Genomic DNA, 17007 nt, shown 5'->3' with positions numbered 1-17007 from the left:
TGAGAGGCTTAGAGGTCACTCCCGCATTCTACCAGTGCGGTGTATATAATAAAAAACCAATCATTCTTCCTCATCACACGAATTTAGAAAACGAATTATAGGATTTAAAAAAACTACACTTATTTGGCAAATAGCCGTATTTTTTAAAAATTAACAGAAATATTTACAAACTTAAATCTCCACAAACACAAAAATTTCCTTAATATTAAGATATTTAATTTTACAAAATTACTGTTAAGACTTGTTGGACAAACAAGTTGGCAAAATGCGACTGTCCTCCATTACTTTAAATCTAGCGAAGTTTCCGTAACTTGCTTGATATAAAAAAATTGGGGCTCAAAATTAAGCGCAAACTTTGAATCCTATGTCCAACCAATACCGTTTTGGCATACAAGAGCCTTCTAATAAAAAGGCTCTTCACAAAATCTTACTTTGTAGGTACCTACTGATAGCTTTTTCTAACATTTACTAAACATTCGCCGTAAAATAATTTATATAAAACCTAAATTAACATGCAATAAACTGTCAAATTGCATTTGGTAAATAACCCGACAACAATAGTCAAAAGTTACACGACATACAATTTAAATTCAATTCAGTAAATAATACAACACCGAAAAGAAATGGCGAATATTTTCGCGTTCCACATTATTCGAGATACTTAATTTTTGACGTCCCAAATTGTAGCAAAAAGCATGCATAAATTACATTTGACTTATGCATTGTAGTTCCAGCCAATTGAGTTAATTGGATATTTTTTTACATTAATCCATACATCTGTTTCTTAATTAAAAAGTTGCCTGATGATCCTGGCGACGCTGAAAATATTGCCCTAAAACTTCTTGTCATTCTTTTTCAGCTGTTGACTCATAAAAGTGACAATAGCAGCGGCTATTTACATACTGCCCACTTTCCTATCAGCTAGGGCCAAGTATAGATGTGTGCAAATGTCATAAATAATTACAATAATTCAAGTGACGATATTTAATTACCAGAAATTACTAGTTTTCTTCAAAACTCAAATACCAAGGAAACTTAATAAAATGTAAACTTAAATTATTAAGATATCAATCGTTTTATATAGAAATAATATAGTAAACATATCAGGACAACAGAAGCATCGCATGGTAGAACAACTTTATCAAATCAAATCTCTTTAGAGAAACCAAAAAATTAATTCCAGGTACAAATCATTAATACAAACGTACAAATCTCACGAGAATGTAAGAGCGTGCTTTTATTTCACCATGCCTCCTGCTTTGTTTTTAATTTATTTTATTATTATTTTTACTTAAGATGTCATGTGGAACATGGTGTAATGGTTGCAGCTCCTTACAAACGTTGTGTAAAACAAAAAACTTGAAGATTAAAAAGAGTGGCGTAGCGTTTATTGCCAGTTTTTCTCTTCCGTTCTACGCTCTTAATTTGAGAATTGGCAGTAAATGTAAAATTAGAAGCATTTAATGTATATTTATTTTTTAACATTCATAAGTGTACATTGTGTTACCTATTTGAATAAATAATTTTGACTTTGAATAAAATGTTTATAAAGTAACGGGATTATGAATCTTGAATGAATATTTAATGAAGACAACAAAAATATTAAGTTTAAATGTTTTTTATTAATTAAAAAATCTTCATCTATACAACATTCACCTCTGAGCTCAGCAAAGTTAATACAACAAAATCCATATTTACTTCTTTCCGTATTGATTTTAATGTTTAAATAATTATAGCTGTAAAATATTCACAAGTACTTTATTTCACGATATTAAAAATATCTTTTCATTCATTTATGTTGATTTTGTGTTTTGTTTTCAGTTTAAATGATTTTAATTTTTTAAACACCAAACAATATGTTGTAAGAGATTAAGTTAACGTATATATAACGTAATGAGAATCGGCGCTTATTCATAAAAATTATAAACTTATTTTTTACTGTCGAACTATAAAGACGAAAAATATAACAATAAAGGTTATATTTTTCGTCAGCGGCCTCACGACGCGACCGTTCTCTTAATTCAATTGGATTTTTTTATTAAAAAAAATCCAATTTTGGCTTTAAAGTTAATGAAAATCCAATTAAAAAAATGTTCATAGATATAATTGATAAAATCATGCAATAACAGGATTTGCCTGTAAACAAAGATTAATAAACCTTTAATTGAAAAAAAAAAAAAAAATTCGATTAGCACGTAATGCCATCTTGCGGAAAATATCGCAATTAATGTTACTGATGAATTATTTAATATTTAGACCATATTTTAAGTTTGTTATCCTAAATTGTATGTAAAAATTAAATGTTTTATGCTTGATAAATTTGATTAAATACTTTTCATATTAATGAATCAATAAATATCAAAGAGAAAGTTGTTCAGATTTTTTTAAAAACAAACTAAAACACGATTTCCCGAATCCGAGTTTAGTACAACTCTGCTATTGAATTTATATTACAAAATAATAATTAACTCTGAACTTAACGCAATCTTTTATTTATAAAAAAAGTTCCCAACATATTGAACCAATTTAGAATTATCAAACCAGCTGAAGTCAAGATGTCGACGTAATAAGGCAATTTTGGAGCATAAAATTATTGCTTTGAGTTTATTGATTCATTAAACAAATTTTTACAAAGAATAACTCAATCTGCATTGCATGTGCAATACAATGCCCTTTTTTCACACAATCTATCTTAATGCACCGTTTTACCTAATGTATCTGTCACTTTTCATCACAGCGTAAACACAATTTGACAGAAAGAGACTAAAGATTACTGTTGAAACTTAAAAAAATAACTAGTCAACGCATTTTAAACTGAGTCAGTCGGGCGATAAATGTCACAGACAGTAGGAATGTGCACGCAACCCGTTATCGATACTAAGATGATGTCGATGCTTCTAAGTATTTTAAGACCACCACCACCTCTGATAATTAACCTACAGGAAGACACAGGTGGGGAATATACGAATGAAGATTTTTGATGAACTAAGAAATATCCCTAGAAAAGATAAAAACGGGCCACATTACGATCTATACAGTTTCTCTATCACGTCAAAACAAACATTTTATCTTACAAATTAAAAAGAATATTTTCAAATAGCGAAAAATTATTCCTATTAATACTTAACATAATTTAGCATATCGTACCTCTACAATTCTTACGCACATCTTTTCACCTCTTCATAAGACCTGTATATACCTCCATAAGACCGAGCGAGACAGACATATATTATTTATGACCCGAAGCCTCAGTTCGCGTCGACTATAGTGAAATTAATGATGACCTTACATCTCTAATAAATGTAATTGCAATGATGCTTAGAACAAATAAAATAGGCAGTAAATGTAAATTTAGGCATTTAATTTTTTTTTGACATTCGTGTACAATAAGTTACCTACATATAAAATATATTTTTACTTTTAATCCTAGTACAAATAAGGTATTTTATTGGATGAAGTTATGATTTGGCCTAAAATAAGGACTAGGAGCGAATGATGCACGCAGTGGTTTTGATTAATCACCGGTTGGTAATATATATATTGCCGATTTAGAGGATTTTATTAAGTATTTAATCAACAATTGTTGCCGTGTTTCCTAATAATTTTTAAATTAAATCATTTTATCAAAGTTAATATGTGTCTTAAGTAACACAACTGAATTTAATGAGATTACCGTTGATAAGTACGGAGATTTATTAGCCACTTAAAATTAGCATCAGTCAAAATAGGATTTTTAATGCAAAATAGCAGTTTGGAATATTTTTACATTTAATTCGTGTATCTTTCATCTTTCAGTGTACTAGGACTGTATAAGTGACACCTCAGCGTAAGTTTCGTCCTCAGAAGAATGACCGGAAAATAACTGGCCACTCTTCTCTCTGAGTCAGTATCTGTGAAAACATTTTTTTAAATTAGAAAAATTAAATTATTATTTTGATGAAAATTAGGCTGTTCCCCTAGTTCCCCGGACTACCATCCTAATAAAATAATCCTAAATAGTATAATAATTCAATATACAGAAACGAGAACACATTTAATTGATTTTGTTTTATTCGTTTATTAAAGTTTAACACAATAAATGGTACTAAATCTATGGTATATGTTACAAACTCTTTTATCTTAAATGCATGACAATTTAGGTAAACATAAATGTTACAAAAAAAATGTAAAAAATATAATAAAAAAATACCAGAAATTTTAGTGATACCCAAAAAATTTACCAGCAAAACAGCGGATTAGGTTCGAGATAGGCACTTAAGAATGCTTTCTTTAAAATTGACCAGCCCACTACCGACGACGACAATTATATTAATAAACTAGCTGACCCGGCAAACGTGGTTTTGCCATGTACATATATTATTTATAAGAAAAAAAATTTAGTTCCATAAAAAAAACTACTGTAATAAAAATAGGGGTAAATCGTAGAGGGGTGAAAATTTAGTGTTGTATGTATTTTTTAATGGCACATTATAAAAAAATTAAAAATAAAATGTTAGGGGCGGACAACCCTTATCACTTAGGGGTATGAAAAATAGATAGTAGCCGAATCTCATACCTACTGAATATGCATATAAAATTTGATAAAAGTCGGCCGAGCCGTTTCGGAGGAGTATGGTAACGAACATTGTGACGAGAATTTATTATATTAGATATTAATATTCTGTAAGAGTATTTTTATTTATTATAATTAAAATTGTTTTTTTTTAATTTATAATATTAGAATTAAAATTGAAAACTATGTCATTACAAGATAAATCATACACATATATATTTCTAGTTACCTTCTATAATTGTCATTTTGTTCGGAGTCTGCGTAAGGCGCCCAATGGGACGGCGATGATTCAATCTGCGCGCGTTCACTGTTACTCGTGCCTAAAAGAAATTATTATATCATAAATATTTATTATTTAGCTCTGCTGTTTCACCTGGGTTATTTGGTCAATCAAATCAATATATAATAATAATAATCAATAAGGATTTTTATAAGTCTGAGTTTGAAACAATCTTAGGAAAGTCTTAAAAGGAACACGTTTTTTTTTCAACTTTTTTATATGGTCCATCGTCCGCGCCTATTGATTTTTATACAGCGTTTACTTTTACTGAAGTATCTTTTGGTGAAAATCGGTTCATTAATTATATTTTTCTACGTAGTTTGGTCACCAATAAGTTTCTAGCCGTACATTTATGTCTATGGCGCATTATAATTTTACTTATCTGTGGCAGCGGCCATTTTGCGCATTTGCCGCCATTCATACATTGACAAAGTGTGACATGTACACAAAATATATTTTAAACAAAATCAAATCTTAATCAAATGTCTCCTGCCACAAATAACTTACAATGTTCTGGTGAGACGCTCCTAGTATCGGTGGTGCGAGGCTGCGGAGACCCCGCTGCGGGGGGCGAAGGGCTATCTAGCGAGATGACGCCCCCACTGTTACTCGGGGATCGGTACCCGCTTGAAGATACCGCATCGGGACCTATAAGAATAAGAAATTTTTAATAAAACAGACAGTTCATCATAAAGATTTTATTTTAATTAATGTATCATTAATTATTCTATATAAATGTTTACTTATTCAACCTCAATGGTTTTAATTAATAAAAAAACTAAATAATGTAATACTCGCGAAAATATTACCATTATTAGTATTATAGTTTTCTTCTTTCGGAGTCTGATCAGCTATAGGAGGAGTGGACTTTGGTACTGGAGTCTTTCTTTTCAAAGGCAGTTCATCTTCAGAGTCGGAGGTGAGATCTACCAGGACTTCAGTGGGCTTTGGAGTTCGATTTTCCCCTACCGCTGCTTTCTTTGCTGCATTGTTGCCTTCTATTGGTATCACTTCTATAAAATAAATATTTGATGGGCTATTTTGACCTTTTTCTCTAAAAATTACTAGCAAGTATTTATCAACGCAAATAGAAATGAAATTCCGTTCGCACACAGCCTCGATTCGAAAACTTAACCCCCAGTTGAGAGGCAATTTGATTAGATGTCAATTTTGAGGTGTGCGAGTCACACTTAGCGCTAAGTTTCTAAACCTTCGCCTTATTTATTTATAGTCTACTGACTATTGTTGCCTAACTTTGTTTAAAATAAAAATAATATAAATCTTACTAAAAAACGCAATAACTTTGACCTGTATTTGACACTGTTGGAATTACATAAATATTTGAGAATTGATTTATTTTTAATGTCACAATCTCCGTTTAAGAACTGTCAAATATGTCAAAGATCAAAAAAAGATTTGACAGCCATTCTAGTAGCTCTAATATTATTATTAAACCTCACCTAACTCGTCCGGTATGAGAGTGACAGGCTCCGCGACGGGGGCCACCTGTTGCACTCGTGGAGGAGGGGAATGCGCCGACCAGCTCCCGTCTGCCAGGAGTTGGATCTCATTGCAGTCAGTCGCTAAGCGGGGAGAGGTCAGAACCTCTTGGAAGTACCTGCCATTTACATTGTCTCTTTTAATTTGGACCAAAAGCGTTTATAAAAAAATACATCGTATTTGGACACGACAAGTAATTTACTCTAGCCAATTAAGTTTGTGGTTAAATGGCCATCATGATAATAAAAAAAAACTATCTCCGATTATATTATTGACTATAGAACCAATACAAACGGTTATTTTTAATTCTAAAATAAATAGTTCCAAAAACCCGCCAAAACTCTAGGCAAAATGGCTTGTAAACAAACATTTTTTACGTATTAATTGCCATCCTGTGATGAGTATTACACAATATTATATTTCGATCAATAGCTGTTTCTGGCGAGTTTATCTTCATGACGATATTAGGATTAGACAGGCGAAGACGTATTATTTACAAGCATGTTGCGTCGTCTTGGTTTCGACCTGACAAATTAATGATTATAATGCCTTTAATTATTCTTATTTTTTGTTTACTATATTCTTTTAACACTTCTTAACTTACACTGTTAATTTTTATCTACTATTATTATTATTACATTTTTTTTCTTTTTTGCGTCTGAGGCGCAAACTAACTGTTGTGGTCTCTGGCAGAATGAATTTATTTTTCTTTCTACCAAATAGTCTATTATAATTGAAATGTCAAACATTTCTATTAAATAAACATTCCGATAATTTTAAATGAAGTTGACAATTAATCCGGTTTAATTACGATTTAACAAAATAGAAAACTCACCCGTCAACAACCAGCGAATCATAGGGCGCCGGCCTATCGCAGACCGGGCAGAGCCAAGTGGGTTTCCTCTCATTCATTTGCAGGAACAAAGACGCGTCGAAGCACTGCAAGTGCGGACAGTTGGCAGGTCGGCACGGACAAGACATCCGCATCTTGCCCAACGGACACATCAGGGACACGCGGAGTGACGTCGTCGCTATTTCGTTGTCGTAGTCTTCCGCGAGCTTTTCTTTAACTGTAGAGTAATAATTATGTACGGGGGTCATCGAGGTGCTTTAAATATTAGAGAACTTTTGTTTTACTTCAAATTAACCGTACAACAATAGAATATAAGCGAAATAATGAAATGTTAATTTCTATGTAACGGTTGAAGAGAGTGCCCGCGTCTGGCTGTACTCTCGGGGCCTAACTCCGATGATTTCGGAAACCGCCACTCTTATAAAACTAAGAAAGCCTGATTGAGCAAAATGTACAGCCTTGGCTAGTAATTATATAATTAAAATGTCGAAATAAATCTATCGCAGCTGATCCGGCCAATGTTTTTTTTACCATAAAAGATTATCGTTGTTAAATGAGGCTTGGTGGTTAAAGGGTGAAAATTAACGGTTATGTATTTTAGATAATAATATAAATTGGGCTTCATTGGGATCAACTTTGTCAGTTATCATCATCAATGGCTATACAACTTGAGGGCCTTAGCCTCCTAGTAAATTTCGAACCCCTTTTGTTTAGAGGTCCTTGACATCTCCATCCCACCAAAGCAGCCGCAGTTAAGACTCTAAGTCGAATTGGTTCGAAAATATTTCAGTGGGCAGCTGGTGCGTGGCAAAAACTGCCTTAAGAAATGCTCAGTTGTGGAACGTAAAAAGGAAAGGACTATCGAGTTTTGCTTCGACACTAGGTTCTGAGTTCAGTAGTAGTTCTCTTGAATCTTGCATTACGCGTTATTGTTAATATTATTTTCGACTTTCCAGTACTTTACACCACATAATGGTAACTTTTAGGTATAAAGAGTCACTAGGTGGTCACGAAACGTTTGACTATACTTGGGTACAGAAAAACGTTACGGCGCGTTACATGGGGGGGGGGGGTTAATAATCTCCAAAGATTGCGTGACGTAATACCTGATAAAATTGTTCTCAGACCTACTGAATTCACACAAATGTAAAAAAAAAGAAGACTGAACTTACTTAGCGATCTAGTATAATCAGCATTCTTGGTCCCTTTATTCTTCAGCCTCATGAGTAACTCGGCAGAGGTCAGCTTTTTCACCATGAAAACACTCAAGACATATGCTCTTGTGAAGTCTGCCGCCCATGTCACCTGGATGGTGTTGACCACGGTCGGAGACAGTTTTACTAGGGATGAGATATTGACTGGCCGGGGAGGTCTCTTTGGCTCCGGAGTTGGTTTGTTTGTTGGTATTGGATTCTGGAAAATATTTCTTGTCATTGAAAAAATTCATGAGTTCAAAAATAATGTTATGGTTAAATGCAGTTCGAAATAATTTAAAAAAACAACAGTATACAAGTGTGAATTTTTGTAACAACAAACGATAGAGTGACATTTTTGGTTTTCTGATTTATTATTTATTTTTTATTTAAGCGAAACAATTTTACGCGAAATTACATAGATTATATTTTAACATTTCCAGAGCAAGTAATATTTTCTAATTATTTGATAACACGATGTACACAACTTCTTCTTCTTTTAGTGCCTCTCCATTAGTGGAGGTTGGCCATCAGCATGTCTTGTCCTGTGCCAGATGCAGCAACTCTTTCGCAGTCGCAATACCGTCCACTCCCTGACGTTGCGAAGCCATGTATTCTTCCTTTTACTCTGGATTTTACTCATTAAAATTAATTGAAGGAGGTGGTAGGTCATGGCGCAACACGTGGCCTACTTTTAAACATATAAGTTTTTTCGACATTCAACTCTTTTCAGACCTTCTAGATCCGGCTTATACGACGGTTGCGACGATAGCACAACATCTCAAATGCTTCTAAGCGCCGGCGGGTATCTTCTTTCATTGTCCAAGCTTCACAGCCGTACAAAACGTTTGGCCATATGTAACAAAGGAGCACTCTGACTCGGAGTTTAATGGTCAAGTGACGGCAGCACAAAACTTTCTTCATTTTGTTGAAAGATCTTCGGGCAATTTCAATTCGAGACGTAATTTCCTGATCAGGATTCCAAGTTTCCAAATACTTGTATCGCCACTAATGTTCCAACTTCCTTCCAGCTACAGATAAATGAGGACTTAAGCGTCGTTTCGAGAAATGACCATGACCTTCGTCTTTCCTGTATTAATAGACAGACCGTCTCTTTCGCTAGTTCCATGAACTCTATTAACAAGCTGACGAGGCTATTGAAACAGTGTCGTCTGCATAGAAAATATTGTTGATGATCCGTCAACTTCCGCACCAACCTCTGACCCCTCAATGGCTTCTGATATAGTTGCTTCGGAATATACATTGAATAGCAACGGAGACAATATACAACCTTGACGAACACCACGATAAATACTGATTTTCTACTGCTAAATCTGCTTTTTGGTCTTTGGTTTCTAATTCCTCTTAGATCCTTTTCATCAACACCGGTGTCAATTAAATGATTTATGAGGACGTCATGCTAAACTTTGAACTGATTTAACATGTGATGCGGAGCATGATGTAATGGTTGCAACTTGCATGTACAATGACATTTTGACATTTAAATGTTTAAGTTTATTGCCAGTTCTTGTCCATTCTAAGCTCTTGATTTGAGAAATGGCAGTATATGTAAATTTAGAGGAATTCATTTTGTTAACTGACGTTCATAAGTGTACAATAAGTTACATTCATAAATCGATCTAAGTACCACAATTTATATGGGATAAGTTAACCTATTTTTTAAACACGCAGTAGATAATAATATCAGTTTTAAAAAATCAACATTATAATACTTTTAATTAATAAAGAACATGAGTTGTTAAAACATCCAAATTCTGTCTCAGATCAGAGTAAGATAATATGAAACAATAATCACGTTTCTATTTCAATCTTCTTTTAGTATCTCTGCGCTATGCCACTCTCTGCCATCAGCCATATACAACCTGCTGGTTCTTTAATTTGGTCTATCCACCTTCTAAGTTCCATTCCTCTTTTTCGTTTGCTGTACCTTGAGGACCAGTACTTACTACTACGAGTACGTTTTTGCTCCACTTTTCTTTTCCTTCTGCCATGTGCTCCGCCCATTTCCACTTTTAGTTTCTTTCCCTTTCATACATCGTTCCATTGAACTTCGACACACCTGTAGTTTTGTATGCTGCGCTTTAGTGGGCAGTGGGTTTGAGATCCATTTACAGTATACAAGTATTGAAGAGCTTTCCCATGCTTTTTTTTTTCATGACTTCTTTAAGCGCCCAAAAGCTCTTCCATGCTATTCTTGTTGCTGTTATTAACATACTCCCGCATTAAGTATATAAGGGTTGGCTTTGATGTTTGGGTAAAAACAGTAACTATATGCGGCATATATTTAAAAGAACAGTACTATATTAAGATTAATATAAAAATAAAGTGAAATATACTCACTGGCAGTGGACACATTTTATTGTTTACTTTAACATTAACACTAGGTGGAAAGTAGTCTTCTTGTTCGCACGATGTCTCTAGCAGGCAAAACCTTAATTGTGCCTGAAACAATATTACTTCTATTTAGGGTCTGTTTCACAATGTACGGATAAGTTCCAAATTAGCTATTTATTACTTATTGGTAGGATAAACACTGTTGTTGCGTTTCACGACTGTCAGATAGCGCTATTCGTCACATAAAGTCCATCATAAGCTATGAGTCCGATGAAGTGTCAAATAGCACAATTTATCTTCCAAATAATTTATGTGTTGCATAGCTATTTGGTACTTTATCCATACATTGTGAAACAGACCCTTAGGCTTACAAATTAAAAAAAAAAACAGTGCTACAAAGGTGATCTGCCTTCTGTGCTTGAAAATTGTCTAAAGCATGCCTTCACCGTATGAGCGAGTGTTAAATTGGCACATAGAAAGTCGATTGGTGCCCGGCCGGGTTGGAACCTACAACCTCAGGGATGAGAATCGCACGCTGATGCCAAAGAACAAAACTGTTTGCTAGGCTTTTAAACACGTGTACTAATTTCGTAATCCATGTATGTGCACGAATTTCTCGGAAACTTTAAGTCATATTAAGGCTTTCGCAAATCGCAATTAGCCTGATATAGCTATAAATATATATATATACAGTCAAAACCGTTTACGACATCGTTTAGAATAACATACCGGTTATATTGACCAAAATCAAAGGTCCCGGCTGAATTCTATTGTAATAGGTACTTAATACAACGTCATCGGCTGTTACGACTATCGGTTTATACGACCAAATATGAGTAGTCCCTTCGATGTCGTTATATCAGATTTTCACTGTATTGGGCCCAATTTCCAGACAAAAAAAATCCGATTGGTAAAGGCCTTCTCGCCGTTAAGAATACAGATTCTGAACAGTTAAGTAGTTTAATTAAAAAATAAAAATCAGCTATTTTATAGTTTTATTTACTTGATTCCTCCAAGAACCAGAATATACAATTTTTAATGTGACAAGCACCAATAGAAAACATGACATACACGAAGAGATAATAGAAATAAAAATCTATATATACAAAACAAAACACTGCGAAATATGAGCGGTGCGTCGTGTTAACACGAAATGCTGAACTCCATAAATATTTGCAAATTACCACTGTCGAACAGTACAAAAGAAGATTTCAGCAATACGTAAACCCCATAGGTGATCTTGGAAACGGCAGACTACGTGTTTCGGCTGAGAAGGCCGAGACTTGCCGCAGTTTGATAATTTGCGAGTTACGGAGGGAAAACAAATTATTGGATTTGCATTTCCTAATAAAAAAAAATTAAAATTACAAAAATTTAACGACACGTGTTGGGTTTCGCATTTAGCATCAACAGATGGCGTTCACAAATCTGCAAACACTATTACAAATGTATACTCACTTGTATGACATAATCAAGTTTATTGCTTGTTCCAACTAAATCCTTTCCTGTGGCGATATCTGTTGCTTGTTGCGGTGTGAGGTGGAATATGAAACTGCCTTCTTGCATTCGGCCTGGTTGTATCGGCATCATTGTGGATGGCTTCATTAGTTCCGCTAACACATCATAGAATGGTAACCTGCCATGACATATTTTTTTGTAAAGATATACTCTAATAATAAACTCTGTACGAGAGAAAAATCACGACCTTATCGCTAACAAGCGATTTCTTCCAGGCAACCCAAATATGGAACAAAAAAAAAAACACCTACACAGGGTAAAGTACAAGTGAATAAAGTACAAGTGAATTAATAATTAACAAAAAAAACTCAAAATAACTATAACTAAAATAAAATAAAGTAAAATCCAAAGAAAAAATAAAAATATAATGGTTACTTTCACCAGTATAATACTCGAAACAGAACAAAACTAAGAGTATGATCCACCAGGCTCCAGAAGATAAACTACTCCTTATATGGAAATTGTATTCGTTTTTATAACAAACTCCCAAGTGAAGTTAGAGAATTATCACTGAATAAATTTAAAACTCTCGTTAAACGTAAATTAATCAATAAAGCTTTTTATAAATTCGACGACTATTTAAATAATCCTAATGCTTGGGATTGATTTGCTCCAGTTCAAACAGTTTGTATGACTCAAAATTTGGCGATTAAAAAGAGTGGCGGATAGTTTCTTGCCAGTTCTCTTGCCGGCTCTACGCCCTTGACTTACGAACTGGTAGTAAATGTAACTAAAGTGTACTTGGTTACCTATATGAATAAAGTTATTTTGAGTTTGATAATTACAACTTTTAATTTATACCGAAGCTGTCGACTCTCGATCAGCTTTTAAATACAAAAACATCCATCATAATCCATACGCTTCGGAGCTACTAAAGACAGACACACGGACACGTCACATAAAATCTTGCGTCGGAAGTTAATAGAATCCAAATAGCAAATATTTATTTTTTCAAATTTCAATGCTGTCTAATAAATTTTACTAAATGACTTGACTATCATAGAACCTTGCGCTACCATAAGCAACAATAGAAAGACATACTCACTTTTTAAACTTAACATCAGGGTGTACAGGGAAAGGCGGCGGCATGACTGAGGTTGGCGAAGGTGAAGGCATGGGGGCCAATGTGGCTGCCCCCGTCCCGCCATACCCGTGGTACATGTTACCCGTGTACATCGGGTTCTGGCGACCCTGTCACGTGACAACCATTTAACCATACCTTAACGTACAATAGAGCTATCTATCCAACTCATCAAAACTATTTTTATTTAAAAACTTTCGACGGCTCATTGGTCTAGTGGTTAGTACCCCTGACTGCGAATCCGTGGGTCCCGGGTTCGATCCCCGGCTGAGACAAACATCGATGTGATGAGCATTTGGTGTTGTGCTTAGGTCTTGGGTGTTTAAATATGTATTTATATGTGTTAGGTCTATCTACGTATTATATGTATGTATATCCGTTGCCTAGTATCCATAGCACCAGCTTAGCATGGGACTATGTCAATTGGTGTGAATTGTCCAATCATTAAAAAAAAAACTCATCTTACTCATTTTTATGTATTTGAATTTGTAATGAGCCATGAGGCATGGCAAGACATGTTGATGATATTTTTAAGGTAAGGAACATCTGTGCCAAATAAAACAATTTTTGTACTATCATTATTTCGCCAAGGTTTAAATTACAGTTTTAGTGAAGCACCCATATTGATAAAACTTTAATATTTGTTTACTAGTCAATATTTCGACAAAAGCTTCTACAAAACTTACATCTAAAATGTTATTATTTTCAAAGATATATTGACGAGTTAAGGTTTCAAACTCTTTCAATTTAATATAGTTAGTAACTAAAACTAATTATTAATAGAACCATACTATCCCAGTTGCATCATGTAAATAATTATTTATAAATAAAAAGATCAGTGTATATGTTTCATGATCATTTATCAATCTAATAGGCAAGTAGGTGATCGGCCTCCCATGCCTGACACACGTCGACTTTTTGGGTTTAGGGCGAGCCGGTTTCCTCACGATGTTTTCCTTCAACGTTCGAGAGAATGTTAAATGCACACATAGAAAGTCCATTGGTGCACAGCCGGGGATCGAACCTACGACCTCATGGACAAGAGTCGCACGCTGAAGCAACTAAGCCAACACTACTCTAACGTATATAAAAGTTAAAACCAATGAATTTAATATAAAAAATACAGGACACTATACACTAACCGTTACAGGTAGGTTCTGTGCCCTAGAATCCTGTGGATTATTGACTATACTGTAGCCACTGACCACTGGGTGCTGGCCATACATGTTGCGGGAGCCCTGCATACCTGGTGCTAGTGGATCTTTGCCTTGGGAACTTGTGCCTGTTGCACCAGATTGTATTCCTTGGCTGTTCCTGCAATAAATATTAAGATTCCGAAATTGAAATAATAAGAAAAATATATTACTATAAATAAAACTATAAATTCCTAGTGCATCTCTTGCTCTGTGAAGTATTTGCTATTTCAAACATACTGATTCAGAATTGATCAGATTAATACCACATGGCACATACAGATCTTATGTCCTCCACCAAACATGCAATTTTTGCAACACTTAAAAATAAAAGGAGAGTAGATATTTCTAATCTACAACTAACAGCTTGTGAATAAATTGCCTCAATAGAAATTTCTTAAACAAACACGGCCCACAAATCCTGTAAGCTATAGCCCATAGACAATCAGAATATCAGACCAGAGGGACAGAATTGCGACACAATCGCAAATTAATGACACTTGCCTAGGATATCCTTTATTTTTCGTTCTAAGATCAGATGAGTTTCCATTCGTAGCTGACGAACCCTGGGCTGTGGTGACTACTCTCGCTGAAGACCTTGTTTTAACCATTGTTGACGACCGAGTTAAATTGCGTCAACTGAAATTAAGGCGTCCGGAATCGGACAGACAACACTGTAATACAGCTTAAGGCAGACAAGTTCTGGAAACTTTCGACTTTAAAACACCTTATTTCTCTTACCAATGAGCTGGGACTAAGGAAGGTTCAAACATCTGCAATTGAATAATAACCCATTAAGTCTACAATGGTTAAAACATGTCTTACAGCTTGATTAGGTAAACCGCAATAATCCAAAGACGTAAGGTAAGAAAAGAAAAAATTGGCGGTCCTCTACTTTTAAAGTTAACTATTCCACTGCAGCTGTGAAGCTAGAGAGAAAAATATAGTTATTCCTTAATTAACGGAAAAGGAGGATATTTTTGGGATAGGAGCGAATCAGTAAGAGAAATAAGTTGAATGTTTTGCCAAGGAAATTTCCCAGATTTGTACAGAAATTATTTTAACTATAAATACAAATTATAACTGGATATATGAATGCATATTTATATTTGGAAACAGGATAGGACCACCACTACAATACAAAATAAACTCTAAACAAGTATTAATCTAAAAGACAATATTTCCATAAACAAAATTAAGAAAAACAGGATTTTCTAAAAGCTTTGAATGATTTTTAGATTTTGTAATATAGTACAATTGAAGCAAACAAATGTTATTTATTTTCAAACAGGTTGACACATAATAAACTAATCTTTTAGCATTTAGCTTACTCAAGTAAAAGCAAGTTTTTAACTAAACATTTAAAATAATAATTTAGCGGATGAAGAGTTAAATGGTCTTTTCGGATGCAGTTTCTAACTAAAATTACTTGTGCCTTGTTGATTCTACATAACTAAAATTATAAATATTGGATTGTATTTCTTAAATTTTATTTACTTTAGTAAAAAAAATCAAATGATTACATGTCAAAGTCAGTCATGTCATGACCTAATTAATTTAATAACTATACATATATTACTGGAATCAGATTTAATATACAACTTATGGATAATGACCGGAGGCTTTTGAGACAATTTTTATATGATAACTTTAGAGCTATACTGAGTGTTAGTCAAAAGTCGATCTTACTTTTAATAATATTTTATTTAAATTAGTTGTGATCCTTAAACTTGATTACCTCAATATAGTATTGGATGTATTAATATTATTGTTCCTAAATTTATTAAATATCCACATTGGTACATCTTGAAGGAGTTTCGATACTTTACTTCCAGTTCTAACCACGTTTAAATTTAGTAAACATTGACCGGCAACAATTGTGTACGTTATTTTTAGGTATTTGCTTATTAAAATATACATTCAAGTCATATTTTAAAATTCGTAAACAACCAAAATATTATGGATTTATATGAAAACGTTTACAAATTTGAACCGAGATGAATGAAGGCAACAACTAGGTTTACTTACCATGATATAGCGTTACCATAATCGTAATATCTACTCATAATTAATTTTAAGTTATTATAGGTACACTGACTTTAACTACACTTATAAAAGTTGTTATTTACTATATCAATGTCTTTCACAAAACGCCATAACTTGACGATCTTCACTTGACGCTAGCTGACTGTCCGCCACATTGGTTTGAGCATAGACAAACTCATATGTTGTGATTAATATTGGTTCAATGCTATGAAAATACAAAGTTTAGCTGACACTGGGTTGAAAAAGGGTCAGTATGTAGTACACGGTCTTAAATAGTTTGAATTACAATAAAATAGTGTAAGTCACAAAAACAATGCTCATTATTATTTTTAATGAATTATGTTTTTTTTTTAATAAAATTTTCATAGACAGTCAACTGCTAGACTGTGACGTAATATCCGTTTCCTCTATTAGGGCTGTCCAAAATATTTTATTG

At 33.8% G+C, this 17007-nt stretch overlaps 1 protein-coding gene across 6 annotated transcripts; it reads right to left on the bottom strand.

The window, feature by feature from the left end:
- Positions 1 to 1604: 1604 nt before the first annotated feature.
- LOC125050198 (E3 SUMO-protein ligase PIAS3) lies at positions 1605 to 16908 on the bottom strand. Of its 6 annotated transcripts, none has more exons than XM_047649899.1 (13): positions 16554 to 16907; positions 15030 to 15164; positions 14475 to 14646; positions 13297 to 13442; positions 12192 to 12369; positions 10740 to 10841; positions 8358 to 8598; positions 7168 to 7402; positions 6293 to 6450; positions 5642 to 5845; positions 5340 to 5480; positions 4782 to 4872; positions 1605 to 3890 (listed from the first exon to the last, which is right to left on the bottom strand). In XM_047649899.1, the coding sequence occupies exons 2-13, from the start codon at positions 15134 to 15136 to the stop codon at positions 3884 to 3886; spliced, it is 1782 nt and encodes a 593-aa protein (XP_047505855.1). In that variant the 5' UTR covers positions 15137 to 15164; positions 16554 to 16907; the 3' UTR covers positions 1605 to 3883. The 6 variants fall into 6 exon arrangements, with proteins under 6 accessions (XP_047505855.1, XP_047505864.1, XP_047505873.1 ...); XM_047649908.1 differs by lacking the exon at positions 16554 to 16907 and adding an exon at positions 15267 to 15298; XM_047649917.1 differs by lacking the exon at positions 15030 to 15164.
- Between the last annotated feature and the right edge of the window lie 99 nt (positions 16909 to 17007).

This window comes from Pieris napi, chromosome 1 (genome assembly GCF_905475465.1).
Source record: "Pieris napi chromosome 1, ilPieNapi1.2, whole genome shotgun sequence".
NCBI lineage: Eukaryota > Metazoa > Arthropoda > Insecta > Lepidoptera > Pieridae > Pieris > Pieris napi.
The sequence above is the reverse complement of the archived record's forward strand: the minus strand, read 5'-3'. Positions and strand labels throughout refer to the sequence as shown.